This window comes from Hemicordylus capensis, chromosome 5, assembly GCF_027244095.1.
Source record: "Hemicordylus capensis ecotype Gifberg chromosome 5, rHemCap1.1.pri, whole genome shotgun sequence".
In the NCBI taxonomy this organism is placed as follows: Eukaryota; Metazoa; Chordata; class Lepidosauria; order Squamata; family Cordylidae; genus Hemicordylus; species Hemicordylus capensis.
Genome location: NC_069661.1, coordinates 171,485,739 through 171,501,169, shown reverse-complemented (window position 1 = coordinate 171,501,169; position 15,431 = coordinate 171,485,739). Strand labels below are relative to the sequence as shown.

General features: G+C 41.5%; 1 protein-coding gene across 1 annotated transcript in view; it reads left to right on the top strand.

Annotated features, from left to right (window-relative positions):
* The window catches only part of CFTR (CF transmembrane conductance regulator), a 145,441-nt gene that overhangs the window by 40,835 nt on the left and 89,175 nt on the right, over nucleotides 1-15,431 (top strand). The window contains exons 4-6 of the mRNA XM_053253764.1: nucleotides 9,790-10,005; nucleotides 12,212-12,301; nucleotides 14,380-14,543. Of these exons, the coding sequence (XP_053109739.1) occupies nucleotides 9,790-10,005; nucleotides 12,212-12,301; nucleotides 14,380-14,543 (470 nt within the window). The remainder of the gene's footprint in view (nucleotides 1-9,789; nucleotides 10,006-12,211; nucleotides 12,302-14,379; nucleotides 14,544-15,431) is intronic.

Below are 15,431 nucleotides of genomic sequence, written 5' to 3'. Positions count from 1 at the left end.
CCCTCTACACTCAACCCCTACAAGACTCCCAAGTAGTCCAAGCCGCTCCATGTGTTCAGCCCTTTCCCCGTGGGCTCAGTCTGGCAAAATCAGGGATGACATGTTTCAGTTTCACTCACCTTTGACATTCTTTGAAGTTTGGGATTTGCAATGCAGCGTCTCTGTTGCTGGCCAGTGCTGGAGGAGTGTGGAGACAGCGAGGGGTGGGGCAAGTGAGGAGCATTGCAGGCATAGAGCTGGTACATTTCTGGGCTGGTCTGAGCTGCCCTCTCTATAGTTTTGGCTTTAGCCACAGCACAAAACCCAGGTGACACCGGTGGAAGAATTTGGACAACATGAGGCTGCCTGCAAACCTCAGGTTGGAGCAGTGAAACTCAATACAAACCAGAAGTTCAGATTACGGTTTTGGCTTGAAAACTTTGGGTTGCTTTTGTGATGAAACTGCAGTTTCACACATTTGGACAACCACAAAATGGAACCTTTAGCTTGTTCGCTTCTAGTTTGGTGTTAAGTACAAAGGCAGACTCTGTTCTGTCACATAGAATGCTTAAACCAGTGGTTGCCAATGGTCACCATTGGTGGTCCGTGAGGTGCTGCAGGTGGTCCGTGGGGGAAAAAGACAATGTAATAATAATCAACATCAGCCTTCTCATTAGGTAAGTGTTATCGTTTTCCATCTGGTAAATGTACTGTGACAAGTGCAATATGTTTGAGAGTATAATACATTATTAGAAATGGCTGTAAGTGTTATCGTTTTCCATCTGGTAAATGTACTGTGACAAGTGCAATATGTTTGAGAGTATAATACATTATTAGAAATGGCTGTATTCTTAATATTATTATTATTAATTATTTATTCAATTTCTATACCACCCTTCCAAAATGGGTCAGGGCAGTTTACACAGAGAAATAACAAATAAATAAGATGGATCCCTGACGTCAAAGGGCTCACAATCTAAAAAGAAACACAAGACAGACACCAGCAACAGTCACTGGAGGGACTGTGCTGGGGGTGGAGAGGGCCAGTTACTCTCCTCCTGCTAAATAAAGAGAACCACCACATTAAAAGATGCCTCTTTGCCAAGTTAGCAGGGGATACCCCTTTACCCCTTTATTTATAAGTTTGACCCATCAGCCATAGGCTACGTTAAAAATGTTTAAAACAGCTTGCCTGTGTGATAGTCCACAAAAGCTTTTGATGACAAGATAGGGGTCCACATAAAGGAAAAGGCTGAGAACCACTGGTTTAAACAGACCAGACCCACTTGATCAAAAGACTGGTTGGCAGCAGTAGCTGTTTATTCTGGCAGGCGGTAGTATCCTTTTGAAACCCAGCCCCCTCTAAATATCACTACCCCTTGCCTGCCTACCTGCTCTGCCAATGTAGAGATACTTCTTGCAGCAGCTTAAGAGAAGGTTGTTGCACATGTAACTTAAGTAATGTGACTTTCATTCCATTCCCCTACCCCTGCATTTTACAGACAGTAAATAAAGTGTAAATTGTAAATTGTATATACAAGGCATTCCTTGTATATTCTTGTAAATGCAGTGAATCACTTTGCTACAATAATCTGAAAACATTTTTTGCTATCTCTATATGGTATACACAACAAACAGTAGCAAAGAGTAGCATTCCCACCACTGCACAAATGGTATACTCTGTAAATAGTGGAGCATGGCAGAAGATTCATGGATCTCAAGATATACGAGATACGACTCTTGCCCTTGAATCTCTCTCTCACAACACAAAGTAATAATTAAAAAATGCAGCACAGCTTTATTGTGATTTTGCTTTGCTTCTTGATCTTAGAAGTGGATGAACTCAACACACCTGTCCAATTCTCTTTTTAATTGCTCTTTTTATAAATATTACTCCCTGTGTACTAGAAACATTGCTGTGTTGGTCAAACACAAGTCTGTTGTGTTTGTATTTTTTGTAAAATTATATGTAATTATGTGAAGGATGTGAGTACTTAAAACAAGAGCTATATAATTCAGTGTGTAAGGTTTAGACCATTTCTGAAAGCTGTGTATGGATAGTGGCTCCACCAAATGGCCTCTTAGGAAGTGATTACACAAAATAATACAAAATTAATTCACATTGTTGACCTGAGGTCATTTAGAGGAGAAAGCATGAAGGACACTTGTGACCCACTGCATCTCAATGTATCTCTTTGCTTTTCATGAAGAGTTCTCAGTGGTCAAACAGATTGCCAAGGGAGACAAACACTTCTCCATGCAGTGTGCTTCTTTTTTGCAATTGTGCTTCCCAAGGATCTGTCTTCCTTGGCATATTATGAAACTCTTATACTTTTGTCATAGAATCATATGATTGGATGGAAGCTTGGAGATCTTCTGTTCCAAACCCCTGCCCAGTGCAGGAATCTACAGCATTTCTGACAGAGTGCTATGGCATTTCTGATTAAGAAATTAAGCCTCTGTTTGAAATTTTCCAGCAAAAAAAAGAGCCCACCACTGCATGAGGCAGACATTCCCTTGACAAACAGCTCTGCTAGGAAATTTCTCCTAACGCCCAGCCTGAATCTGCTGTAATTTCAATCCATTGCTTTATGTATGTATGTATGTATGTATGTATGTATGTATGTATGTTTGTATGTATTTATTTAACGTTTTTATACCGCCCAAGACTTTCCAGTCCTGCCCTTTTCCTGGGATGAGGACAAAGATGAATAGTTTCAGGCCATTTGTTTCGGGCTTCTGTTCCTACACACAGGCCATAGAATACTTGTGCTTTATTCTGATCTCATGCCCATTGATGTGCAGAGGTAGACAATCTCAGGCTGAGCACCAATGGTGCAGTCTATCTGAAATAAAGAGAGTGGGAAAGTTTTGATTCGATTGCTACTTTTGGCAGCAGTGGGTGGCAGTGGGGGGGGGGGGGACTTAATGCCACTGCTTCCTGCACTTCCTATTTCGCAAAAAAGCACCATACTAGAAGCATGAGAAACTGTGAGCGAGCATTCCTTTAAGCCACACTTGAACAATTACTTCTCTTTTATCTTGGAAAGCTGTTTGAACTGTGTGCTTGTTTACTTCTATTCTCTTTCTCTCTAAACAGGATGTGTAGTACATCAAGTATTAATACAGGTTTTGCAAGGAGGCATTATTTGTTTCACATGGACTGAAACAGTCTCTCTGTTGGAAGAGAGGCAAATAGACATAGACAGCAGAGTGAAAAAAGGGAGGACACAAGCATATGTGCACATTTCTTAGCACATGCAGTTACACCTTTAGGACATTTTGTATTTCCATGACATTCCAGTGCTACTACACAGTAGTAGTGTCCCACTCCCAAATGTATGCAAAAATTAATGAGATGGATGCACACTGTTTGAGACACTGTAAAAAGAGCTGCAGTGGGTCAGACCAACATTATCAACTTTTGGTTTAAATCCACAACAAATCTCAATGAATCTCACAAAAATTTCTAGATACCTTAGGGGGGAAGTACAGATCCATTTGGGTTGTCTTTATTCAGGGAAGCTTCTGCTTTTGTGGCTAGGGAGCAAAAGTGGACTGTTTCAGTCCACTTTCTTCTCATATTACCTCCAGGTAACCTGTTCCACTTCTTGGCCCATTGCCACTGATTGGGGATTGTAGTGGTATGGTTTTTACTAAATTATGAAATTAGATATGAAGAAAATGTATATACCAAAGCACACAGATGACGTTGCTGCAAGAATATGTGTCAGGATTTCTTTAGTATGACTGGAATAGGTGTGGTCAAGTGAAAGACACATGTAATAATTGTTTTGGACAAAAGTGTTCATTATGAAAGTCTTTCCATTCCATATTAGGCCTATTTTAGAAACTAGAGTGGAGGATTTTATCCTAGCAAATGATCTCAGGAGACATGAAATTAATGCAGAGTCAATGTATGTTCAGTAAAGTTACTTTCAACCTTATTGATTCTGGCTTCCCTTTGCTTTGAAGAACACAATATAATCCTCAGGATATTTCTTAATTTATCCATTTAGCCTTTTAGGAAAGTGGAAGACCAAAAGTGAGAATCTAGTGGGTGGCTTTTCACAACCTGGTGAAGTTACTACTTGACTGAACTGCTGGTTCCTGGAGTGTGTGCGGGAGCCCGACTTCTGAATCCAGGATGGGGATGCCATGTCACGTGAACCTGACAATGTCAGCATGTACTGCCCTCCTTGCAGTTCTGAAACTGACATCTGTAACCATCTTAAAATTAATATTACAGATGACACGTCTGGAACCACATATAGGGTGGAACATGTAAACACTGACAGATTCATGTGGCTTGCCCAGTGTTGGCATGAACATCCTGACATCGAAAGTTGAGCAATGTTAATGGAACTGGCCCTGGGATGTTTGGGCTTTGTGGAGGGATTAGCTCTTAAAGGGGGTCAACTCCAACAGTTTTAATTCATGCAAACGTTTCGACTCAAGAAATGACTGGACTGAGGCAGGATATGGTTTCAAAATAATAATAAGGATTTATTTGAGGGAGGGAGGATACAGGAAGAGAATTACGTAGTTAAAGCAATATTAATATCTAAAATATATTTAACTACAATGAGTCTAATAAATATATGTCTCTAAGTAAACCAACTGGAATGAGGCATTTTAGCTTGAAGTCTAGTTGTGTAAGTTCCCCTGGCAGGCGAGAGAAAGAGGCTTAAGAGATGGGGATAGCTTTGATGTAAGAAATAGATAGATGGAGGCCCAAGAGCAGGGCAAGCATTCACCTTCACCTGATCTAGACGACGAGCCCTCAGGACTCCAGGGAGGGCTGCAGAATCTCATTCTCCAAGACAGTGTGTTTGGAAGCAGGAGGGGTGCAGAGATTAGTAGAGGGAGAGGTGCCCATGAGAAGGGTTTATCAATGGAGTCCCAAGTATAGCATATGAGGGAGCACAAAGGTTGTTGGATGAAATCCCAAGTGGAGCTCAAGAGAGTGCTTGTTGCAATGGAGTCCCAAGTAAAAGGCATGAGGGAACACAAAGATTCATTGCTGGGGCTCTTCTTGGAGTCTCCAGTTTATAGCATGTAAGAACATAAGAACGTAAGAACAGCCCTGCTGGATCAGGCCCAAGGCCCATCTAGTCCAGCATCTTGTTTCGCACAGTGGCCCACCAGATGCCACTGGAAGCCACAGGCCAGAGTTGAGGCCTTCTCTCCTGCTGTTACTCCCCTGCAACTGGTACTTAGAGGCATCCTGCCTTTGAGGCTGGAGGTGGCCCACAGCACTCCGACTAGTAGCCGTTGATAGCCCTCTTCTCCATGAAGTTATCCAAACCCTTCTTAAAGCCATCCAGGTTGTTGACTGTCAGTTCCACAAATGGATTGTGCGTTGTGTGAAAAAGTACTTCCGTTTGTTGTTCCTAGATTTCCTGGCAATCAATTTCATGGGATGACCACTGGTTCTAGTGTTATGTGACAGGGAGAAGAATTTCTCTGTATCCACTTTCTCCACACCATGCATGATTTTGTAGACCTCTATCATGTCTCTCTGCTGCCGTCTTTTTTCTAAACTAAATAGCCCCAGGTGTTGTAGCCTTGCCTCATAAGAAAGGTGCTATAGGCCCCTGATCATCTTGGTTGCCCTCTTCTGCACCTTTTCCAGTTCTACAATGTCCTTTTTTAGATATGGTGACCAGAATTGTACACAGTACTCCAGGTGTGGCCGCACCATAGTTTTGTATATTATAATATTAGCTGTTTTATTTTCAATCCCCTTCCTAATGATTCCTAGCATGGAATTGGCTGTTTTCACAGCTGCCATACGTTGAATCGACACTTTTAATGAGCTGTCCACCATGACCCCAAGATCCCTCTCCTGGTCAGTCACCGACAGCTCAGATCCCATCAGCGTATATTTGAAGTTGGGGCTTTTCATCCCAATGTGCATCACTTTACACTTGCCAGTATTGAACTGCATTTGCCATTTTGTTGCCCACTTACCCAGGTTGGAGAGATCCTTTTGTAGCTCCTCACAATCCATTTTGGATTTCACTACCCAAAAGAGTTTGGTATAATCTGCAAATCTGGCAAATGCACTGCTTAAACCTACTTCTAGATCATTTATGAATAAATTTAAAAGCACTGGTCCCAGTAGACATCCCTGAGAGACCCCACCTCTTACAGTGTCCCACTGGTTCTCACTGTTCTACCATGTTTCTATTATGCCTATTGCTGTGTTAGCAACCAAGCACTCCAGCTCACGCATCTTGGCTTGGAGGCTTCTGGCACTGGCATATAAGCACCTATATGCTGAATCTCTTACCTGGTGTATGCTATCTTTCTTTTGACTCTTTGACCAGCTGGCACAGGCTTCTATGTGCTCTTTATGTGGTTCTGCTTTGTCCACTATTGTTTTATCTGAATCCTTTACACCCTCGCACTTTAGGCATTTGCCAAACTGGATACTGCCTAGCTCCCATCAGCTATTCCCCAGGTGTCATTTTAAAAGCTGGTCTGCAACCTTTTTGATTTTTAACACCAGCAGTCTGGTTCCATCTTGGTTCAAGTGCAGCCCATCCCTTTTGTACAGGCCTTGCTTGCCCCAAAATGTATCCCAGTGCCTAACAAATCTAAACCCCTCCTCCCAGCACCAACAACTTATCAATGCATTGAAACCCCTCAACTCTGCCTATCTTACTGTACCTGCGCATGGAACAGGTACGGTAGCATATCTGAGAATGCTACCTTGGAGGTCCTGGATTTCAAAATGCTACTTATCAGCCTAAATTTGGCTTGCACCACGACAGCTGTCTCCTCCCCAGCACTGCCTAAGAGCCTATCCAGACACTGCATGATGTCCGCAACCTTCGCACCAGGCAGGCAAGTCACCATGCGGTCAACATGTAGATCACATACCCATCTCTCTATACCTCTAATGATCGAATCACCCAGTACAAGGAGGTCCCCACCCCCCGGAGGAGTATCCCCTGTGTGTGAGGATATGGGCTCATCTTCCGCAGAAGGGGTACCTTCTAAAGGAGCATTTCCTCCTTCCCCGAGACCTTCATTCTCTCTCACAGCAGAGATCAGCCCTGGAGTGGGATGTCTCTATCATGCCCCTGAAGGTCTTGTCCACATGCCTCTCTGTCTCTCTCAGCTTCTCCAGATCCACCACTTTGGTCTCAAGGGAACGAACATGTTCCCTGAGAGCCAGGAGCTCCTTGCACCGAGCACACACCCATGACTTCTGCCCATAGGGCAAATAATCATACATTTGGCACTCTGTGCAATACACTGGGAAATGCCCCCTCCCCTGCTGACTTTCTATCTTCATACTGGTTTTGTTGGCTGTTTACAGTATTTAGAGATAGTTTATTAGAAGGGTATGTCTCAGCTGTAATGGTAAGCTATTTAACTGTCCAAACAGCCTTTCTCAAGAATATGAGGGAGGGATTTGTACTTACCTTCTTTTTTCCACTGGGCTCCTTGTGATAACAGGGCTTGTTCCAGGCTCCCCTGCACACTTCCCGCTAAACTTCTGCAAAACTCCAACGTCCTGTTTGCTATCCCTGTTCGCTCTGCTCTCAGGCCTTCACCTCTTATGTAGAGAGTAGGCTTCAAACTGAGACACAGGATGTGGGTCAAAGGAATGTCACAGGAATGTGGGGCCTCCCACAGCCCTAGCTGACTACACCCCCCTCTACGCAGCGACAAACAAAAACACAGGAGTTTGCTAGCCCTGGCAAATGCTAGCCCTGGCAAATAACACACACAGACTAGGCCTTATCCCTTAAAGAGAAACCAGCCCCTCAAAATCTCCCCTCCTCCTGTTAGCTAGTTTGAAGAGGGGAAAGGCTAGATGTTGTTCTGTTTAGAAAAGCTTGCTTGTCTCCTCAAGATGCTTCTGCTCTTCCCAGAGTAGGCTTCAAACTGAGAGCACTATACTTGTTGCAGAGTTGGTTTGAGTCCCACGTAAGAGGCACAGAGGAGTACACTGGGTCATGGAACTGGTGATACTTATATCCCAAAACGTGCCTTGGGGGCATATTCCTGCTGTCGTACTTTGCTGATTAGAAGGGCCAGGACGGGCCTGCGTGGAATGCATTGTGTCTGATTGTTCTTCCTGGGTGTAACAATGTAGGGATCACCTTTTGTGTGCAAGGCTGATTGTGAAGTGTAGCTGGTAACAGCTGCCACATGTACTCCAGAAACCAGTGATTTGGCCAAGTGGAGGCTTCACCTTGACATGTGAAGCCACCCAGTGTCTTTCTAGAAATCAGTTTTTGTTTGCATAAACAACTGGGGACAGTGGCGGAGGGATTTGGTCATCCAACATTACCAGCATTTCTAATGTGATGAGGCTCTAATAAACTATGTTCATAATAGCTCTGCGATTCTTAGTTATTATGGCCTTTCCAGTAACTAAGAGCTGCAAGAAGTTCAGCTTTCATTAAAAGAAAAAGAAAGAAAATAACTCACAGAAACCTAGAAGCCACATGTGGTTTCTGCTATAGCAGTCTTGGGTATAGCCTCCTGTGACACTCTTGGATGTATCCTGTATCTTCTCAGGATAAATCCTGTATTTATTCTCTCTGTATCTTCTCAGGATGTTTTGGAAGAAGAAAAATGTCTATGGCAGTTATAGTTTTGAAAAGGTCATATACACAGTTGCACCTAGGTAATTTTGGAGCTTGGACCCAAAGGCCTTTGGAGGCCTCCCCTCCCCTGCAAATTAAGCATCATCATGCTCCGCTTGGCAACCACACCATGCTGGACAGGCTAAAGAGGATATGGGGGGAGGGGCAATTTCTGTGGAGGCCCTGGACTTTGGCCCCGAAGTCCAGGGGTAAGACTGCCTCTGCTCATATATGTATCTATAATTCAGGAAGGTGTTTGGTGATAAGATCCAAGGAACTACAAGTCATACATGATAGCTAGAAATATTTTTCCCCCCTGAACAAGAAACTGATCATCAACCTATTTACAGCAGCTACGTTATGTATGGCACAAACTGGAAAATCCATGTTACCCTGCAGCTTTCCTTTGTATCAGATACAGCAGTCATGGGGGGAAAAATAACTGTGCAAGTCTAAATGTCAAAAGGCCTACAAAATAATAGCAATCTTTTGATTTCTGGCATATGTGGATCTGAATGGTATCAGGAACCAGCTAGGCTGGAACCATGGCTTACAGCAGCTTCAGGGACACAGTGCAGGACTCCGCACTGCTCTGTTGCATTTGAAACTCTGATCAGAATTGCACAAGGATGAGAACAAATATTTTGGAGGGCTCCCCTGCCCCCAAAGGCGGGGACATGATATATCAGCAGAAACATATCCCTGTTTCTAGAGTGTGGGAAAGCCCTCCGAAATATTTGCACTGTAGTGCTCTTGCGCAGTTCCGATGAGGAGCTTCTACGCTGTGCCCCTGTAGCTGCTTGAAGCAGGTATGCTTCATTAGTCAGGAACTCAGCCCATATATCTGCATATAAATATGATAAGATAGTAAAGAATGGGAGAAAACCAGAAACCATGAGAAGATGGGGTGGGGAAATCCTACCCATGGCAGAATTAATTTACTAGATTAATTACAAAGTAATTTACATTGAATGACATTCTTAAAATTCAATTAAAAATAAAGTTAAAAATAGTAGCTGATAGCCAGACTAAATTTCTCATGAGTAGTCCAATTGAAATAAAGTTAATCACTTGTCCCATTAATTTCAGTGGACAACTACTTATGAGTAACTTAGTCTGGATGTCAGCTAGTCTATCACTGTATTGGAAGTGTTGTTGGGGAAAACTGATAGAAATGTTTTACTTTTGTTTCTCCCTACAGGAAGTTACTAAATCTGTGCAGCCTCTTTTACTGGGAAGAATAATAGCCTCCTATGATCCTTCCAATTCACACGAACGATCAATAGCCTATTATTTAGCCATAGGACTCTGCCTTCTCTTCATTGTGCGGATGTTGCTTCTTCACCCAGCTATATTTGCCCTGCATCATATTGGAATGCAAATAAGGATAGCCTTGTTTAGCTTAATTTATAAAAAGGTAAGGCATCTTTTTTCGTTGATATGAACTACAGACTCATGGGAGATTTTTGTCATAAAAGCAGTCAGTTTTCTATTTGGAAAGGATCTAACCCATGCTAAAGAATGTCTTTTTGGCTGCCCTTTTATAAATCTGAAACTGTTGTACAATATGGGTGGAGGGATTTTTTTTTGTTTTTTAGCATTTTTATTAATATGACATTTATACACATTTAAAGGAAAAATAAAGAATTATTATATTGAGTTCATGATGGATGTGGTAATTACTCCTAGAAACCAGCCCTTCTATTTTGTGGAACATGCTTATGTGATACCATTATATCAGGTTTTTCTGGTTCCACTTTCAGGGAATTTACACATTTTTAAAATTATTATTATTATCATCATCATCATCATCATCATCAATAACAACAACAAATATTATGAATAATCTTTATTTTAATATTATATATATATATATATATATATATATATATATATATATATATATAATATTTAATATTATAAATAACCTTTATTTGTTAGCTGCCCCATGACAAATTGATCTCTAGGCAGCTCAAAACACAGCATTAAAACATCAAGTAAAAACACATTAAAAAACATGAAATCACAACACACCAAATATTTATAATAATACAAAATACAGTACAAATTTAAACCTTTCTTTTTTAAAGTCAGTTTTAAAAATAAAATTTAAAAGACTTGCTTGAATAGGAAGGTCTTTACCTGGCATCTAAAAGAACAAAGTTATGATGCCAGATGAAGCTCACTGGGGAGGCTGTTCCATAAATGGGGTGCAACTAACAAAAAGGCCCTCTCCCTAGTAGCCACCCACCTCATTTCATTTGGCAGGAGCACTCGGAACAGGGCCTCTGAAGAAAATCTTAAGGTTCGAGTCAGGACATATGGGGCAAGGTGCTCTCACAGGTAACCCAGTCCCAAGCCATTTAGGGCTTTACAGGTTAAAACCAGCACTTTGAATTGGGCCCGTAAACAGACTGGGAGCCAGTGTAGCTGATGAAGCACTGGCATAATATGATCAAAACATCCAGTCCCAGTTGATAAACTTGCAGCCCTATTTTGTACCAGTTGCAGTTTCCCGACTGTTTTTAAAGGCAGCCCCACATACAATTCATTGCAGTAATCTAAGCGAAAGGTCACCAGAATATGAGTAATGTGGCCAAGCTATCTCTGTACGGGTAAGGTCGCAACTGACGTATCAGCCAAAGCTTATAAAAGATTTTATTACATCTCTGAGAAATTCCTTTGTATACTGACAATGTTATAAGCTGGTTCACCTATAATACCAAACTATGGCTTGCCTATGGTGCAGTCCCTCTCTTTCCTCCCCTCTTTGTATACTCTATTTTTTCTCTTTCATTTTCTTCCTTGCCATCCAAACGGCAAACGATGGTTTGCACTTGCATTCCAAACCAGAACTGAAAACCACACGTTGGAGTGGGTTTCCAGTTCTGGTTTGGAAAGCAAAGTATAGTTTGCCAACATGGATGTAATGGCAAATGTAATGGATGTAGTTTACCCCAAATTGGAAGTCAGGAAAGGAATCAGAGTGTGCAACGGGAGGAGGGAGCAGACCTGACAGCCAAATCCTTAAGCCAACTCAATATTGCAGCATCTATCCTTACAGAAATGGAAAATGGGAAACAGCAGTAGATACAATGAAAAAGTCAATATTTGCAAAGTGATGTAATGAATATAATGAAATGTGAGAGATAAAACAGGTTCAATAACTATGTTTATGTGTAGAAAGTATACTGTATTTAGTCTAGGATTTTCCCATGTTCTTTGATGTTAGAAAGTGGGGTGTAGTCTTAAATTCAGAGACCTCTTCCTTCTGGATAAATAGTACAACCTATATTTTAACCCATAATTTTTAAAGGGGGTCGTCTTAAATTCAGGGTTAACTTCTATTTGGGTAAATATGGTCAGGACTGTCATTAGGGAGCCCTGGCAGGGTGTGGGGCACAGAGCCAATCAGTCAGTGCGAGGCCCTCTTCCAGTTAATTCTAATGGGGGTTAAAAGAGCAGGGCCCGAGGCGGTTACCCTGCCTGCCATGCCCTAAGGACAGCTCTGATTATGGTAACTGAAGACACTGGCAATTACTAGCATCTGGCTGATGATAGCTATCTAACATTTCAATTTCTTTCATCTGATTGCTTGATGGTTTCTTTCTTCTGTTTTACAGACCTTAAAATTATCAAGCAGAGTTCTAGATAAAATAAGCACTGGACACCTCGTTAGCCTCCTTTCGAACAATCTGAACAAATTTGATGAAGTATGTTGGCGTTAATTTAATTACATATATTTATTGTATTTTCTTTAAAAAGAACAGGTATCTTCAGACTGCTCAAAAGTGCTTAGCATCACCAGAACCAAACTTAACTGGCTGCAATGAATAGTTTTACTGAATTGTGTGACTTGAGCTAATCAGAAAAAAAAGATACACAGCAGCATTAGTCACACACTTCTTGGTCTGTGTCTTCAGCCCTAACACTTGTCGCTTCAAGATCTAGATTGCTTGATTAAAACATTTTAATCCCAATCTCTTGCCATCTGAGGCAATTTATAAACGGGGGGGGGGGGGTTCAGAGCAGTGTATTTAATAGTCCATTCCCAACACCTTTTGGGGGTCATATTCTGTTCTCAACATTCCACCACGCTCTGGTGTGACTAAGGGGTGTGTGTGTGTGTGCAGTGCACAGCTGATATACTGCTGGAACTACTAGTTCATGTGCTCTGACCAACACATGTTTCATGCTTGACTACTAGTAGTTCTGTGTTACATTATTATGGCTTAAATATCTGTTATTTAATGCTATTTCTTTGGGGATACTTGAAAGCGACAATAGTATATATTTTGCAGAGCAGTGTAACCAATCCTGACTTCCCTGGAAGAAATATTAATTGATGAGTGTGCCCTTTTGAAAGGCTGAAGCCTCCATTTGGTTTCCTTACTACATGGGATGATGGGATGACCACTACTTTCCCCTCCAACAAAGCTGAAACAAATAACTGTAATTTATTCCTCACTGAAGTGAAGTTGTCCAACCTTCCCCTTCCCAAAATTAGGAAAAGGTGCTCTGGCATACTGGTCAGGTAGGGTTCACATGCTCATGGCACACATCTGATTATGTGTGCTGGGCCAGCAAAATCTGCCCAATGCCCTGGGAGTTCTGTAAATAAATGGTAGGGCTATGTAGATGGGCTGGATCAGCTGGCCCTGGAAAGGCATTGACAAATACCTTCTGTCAATTACTCTGTCCCCCAGCAATATATGTGCCCTCTCTTCACCCACCCCTTTGCCACCACTGGAATGCTCTCCCGGTGCCTATTCACTCCTCAGTCTCCATCACAGCTTTTAGAAAGCATGTTACCCAGGATTTCATATGATTGTCTCTGCTGCTGCTCTTTGTACTCTGTATTGCTTTTATACTTGTGTTTTAAATTTTTAATCAGATTTGTTTTATATTTTTAGCATAATATTTTAATTGTCTTTTTTACAATCTTGTTTTTAAATTTTGCTGTAAACCGCCTTGGGATTGTTTTAATGAAAGGCGGTATATAAATTTAAGAATCAATCAATCAATCAATCAATAAGCCTCATGAAGGAAGGATGGGATAAAATTGTAATAAGCAACCAAAACGAATGGATGTGAGAAGTGGGGACAATATGTTTCTAAACCCAACTAAAATGCATGTTTAGGGGTTGCGGGGGGTGGAGAAGGGGAAAAGGTTCCTTATCGCCTTTTCAAATTCTGGATACTGTTTTCAGTCCAATGGTACAGATTTCAAAAAGCAAACCTGGTTTAACCAATTACTTACACTGTGGCAATGACCTCAGTGTCAGATGGAGGACTATGAAGGTAAGTGAAGAAAGGTCTCCATCTCTCTTGCTTGACAGACTTGAATTAGTGACCTTATATTGTACTGGGAAGATAGACAAGAGCAACACGCTGCCTGCTCCCTGTCCAGTTCTGCTTCTTCGAGTTCCATGTACTTTTATGTTGTACTACATGTTAGTTTCCATGGTCACAATCTAGGAAGTCATTTAAGCATGCTCAGAGTCTTGCAAATGCTCAGAGAGACTTCTTGAAGAACCTCGTGCCATACTGCGAACCTTTTTTAAAAAACTGAAAGCAACTTACCATGTGATATTGCCATGGGACACTGGGGATGTTTTCATAACTGACATTGAGACGCTTACCTGTTCATAATCACAAAACACTTGTGTTTGTTTGTTATGCTGTTCATAGAAGTCCTATCAAGCATTTATTTAATGACTAATCTTCACCTGTTCTCGTGTTGTTTTCTGAGCACAGCTTCAGTGTGCATTTGCTGTGAATTTTTTTCCAGGGTCTAGCCTTGGCTCCTTTTGTGTGGATTGCACCTTTACAAGTAGTGCTGATGATGGGGCTTCTCTGGGATATGCTGCAGGCCTCGGCATTTTATGGACTTGGTTTCTTAATTCTCATCGCCCTTTTCCAAGCCTGGCTAGGACGAATGATGATGAAATACAGGTGACAAAGCAATTGCCGGTATTTCTTTTAAATATTATGGCTTTACAAGACGTATTGATTCAGGGGTCTAAATAAAGGTTGTCAAGAGTCAACTACTAACTGGACTATTATTTGCTATAAAAATTATGAATTACTCAGATTGCAGGCATAACAGATTATTGGATAGTGTGACCATATGCCAGAGTATTTTTGAAATATAATCCATACATATATATAAAAACCTTGCTGCCTTTGGAGTGAAATATTTTTAATGTTTGGTGGCTGACATCCAGAATGGTGCTGTAGTAGTACAAACATGTTGCACTAGTGCAAAGATCTTTTATTAGCTAGTTCCAAGTTAGGAGCTTGCATTGCAGACTAGTGCTTCACTGGTGCAACAGGGTGTGCTTGCACAACTTGTGGTATGTCTCCTGCTGTGAAATGTTTTCCTCAGTCCATATATGTGGCAGGAAATGAAGCAAATCTCTCTACTAATATTGTTGTGCAAGCTCCATGATTCTGCAAGTGGACCATGACTTCCGGAGATTGTGCAGCTTTGAGCATCTGCTCAGCTACACTGTTTTGCAAATGCACATCTTTGTTCATTGCACTCCTGCATTTAGGTCTGGATGTCACCAGGTATTCTTTAGCTCTTGATATCTTGGAAAACTATAAGTTGTCTTATACATATAAGCCTTCTGCAAACACTATGCTGTGCCCGCGTTCACATGTCTGTACACATGTATAAGTTTTTGTGTGAATGACAGGTTCATTTAAAAGCAAACTTGGTACAGGTCCCTCAAATGCAGGATTTAGATAGGAAGTGAACTGCTGCACCTGCATTCAAGATCACATGAACTGTACCCATATTCAGATTGGTACCTGTGTACACTGTACACAGATTGTATG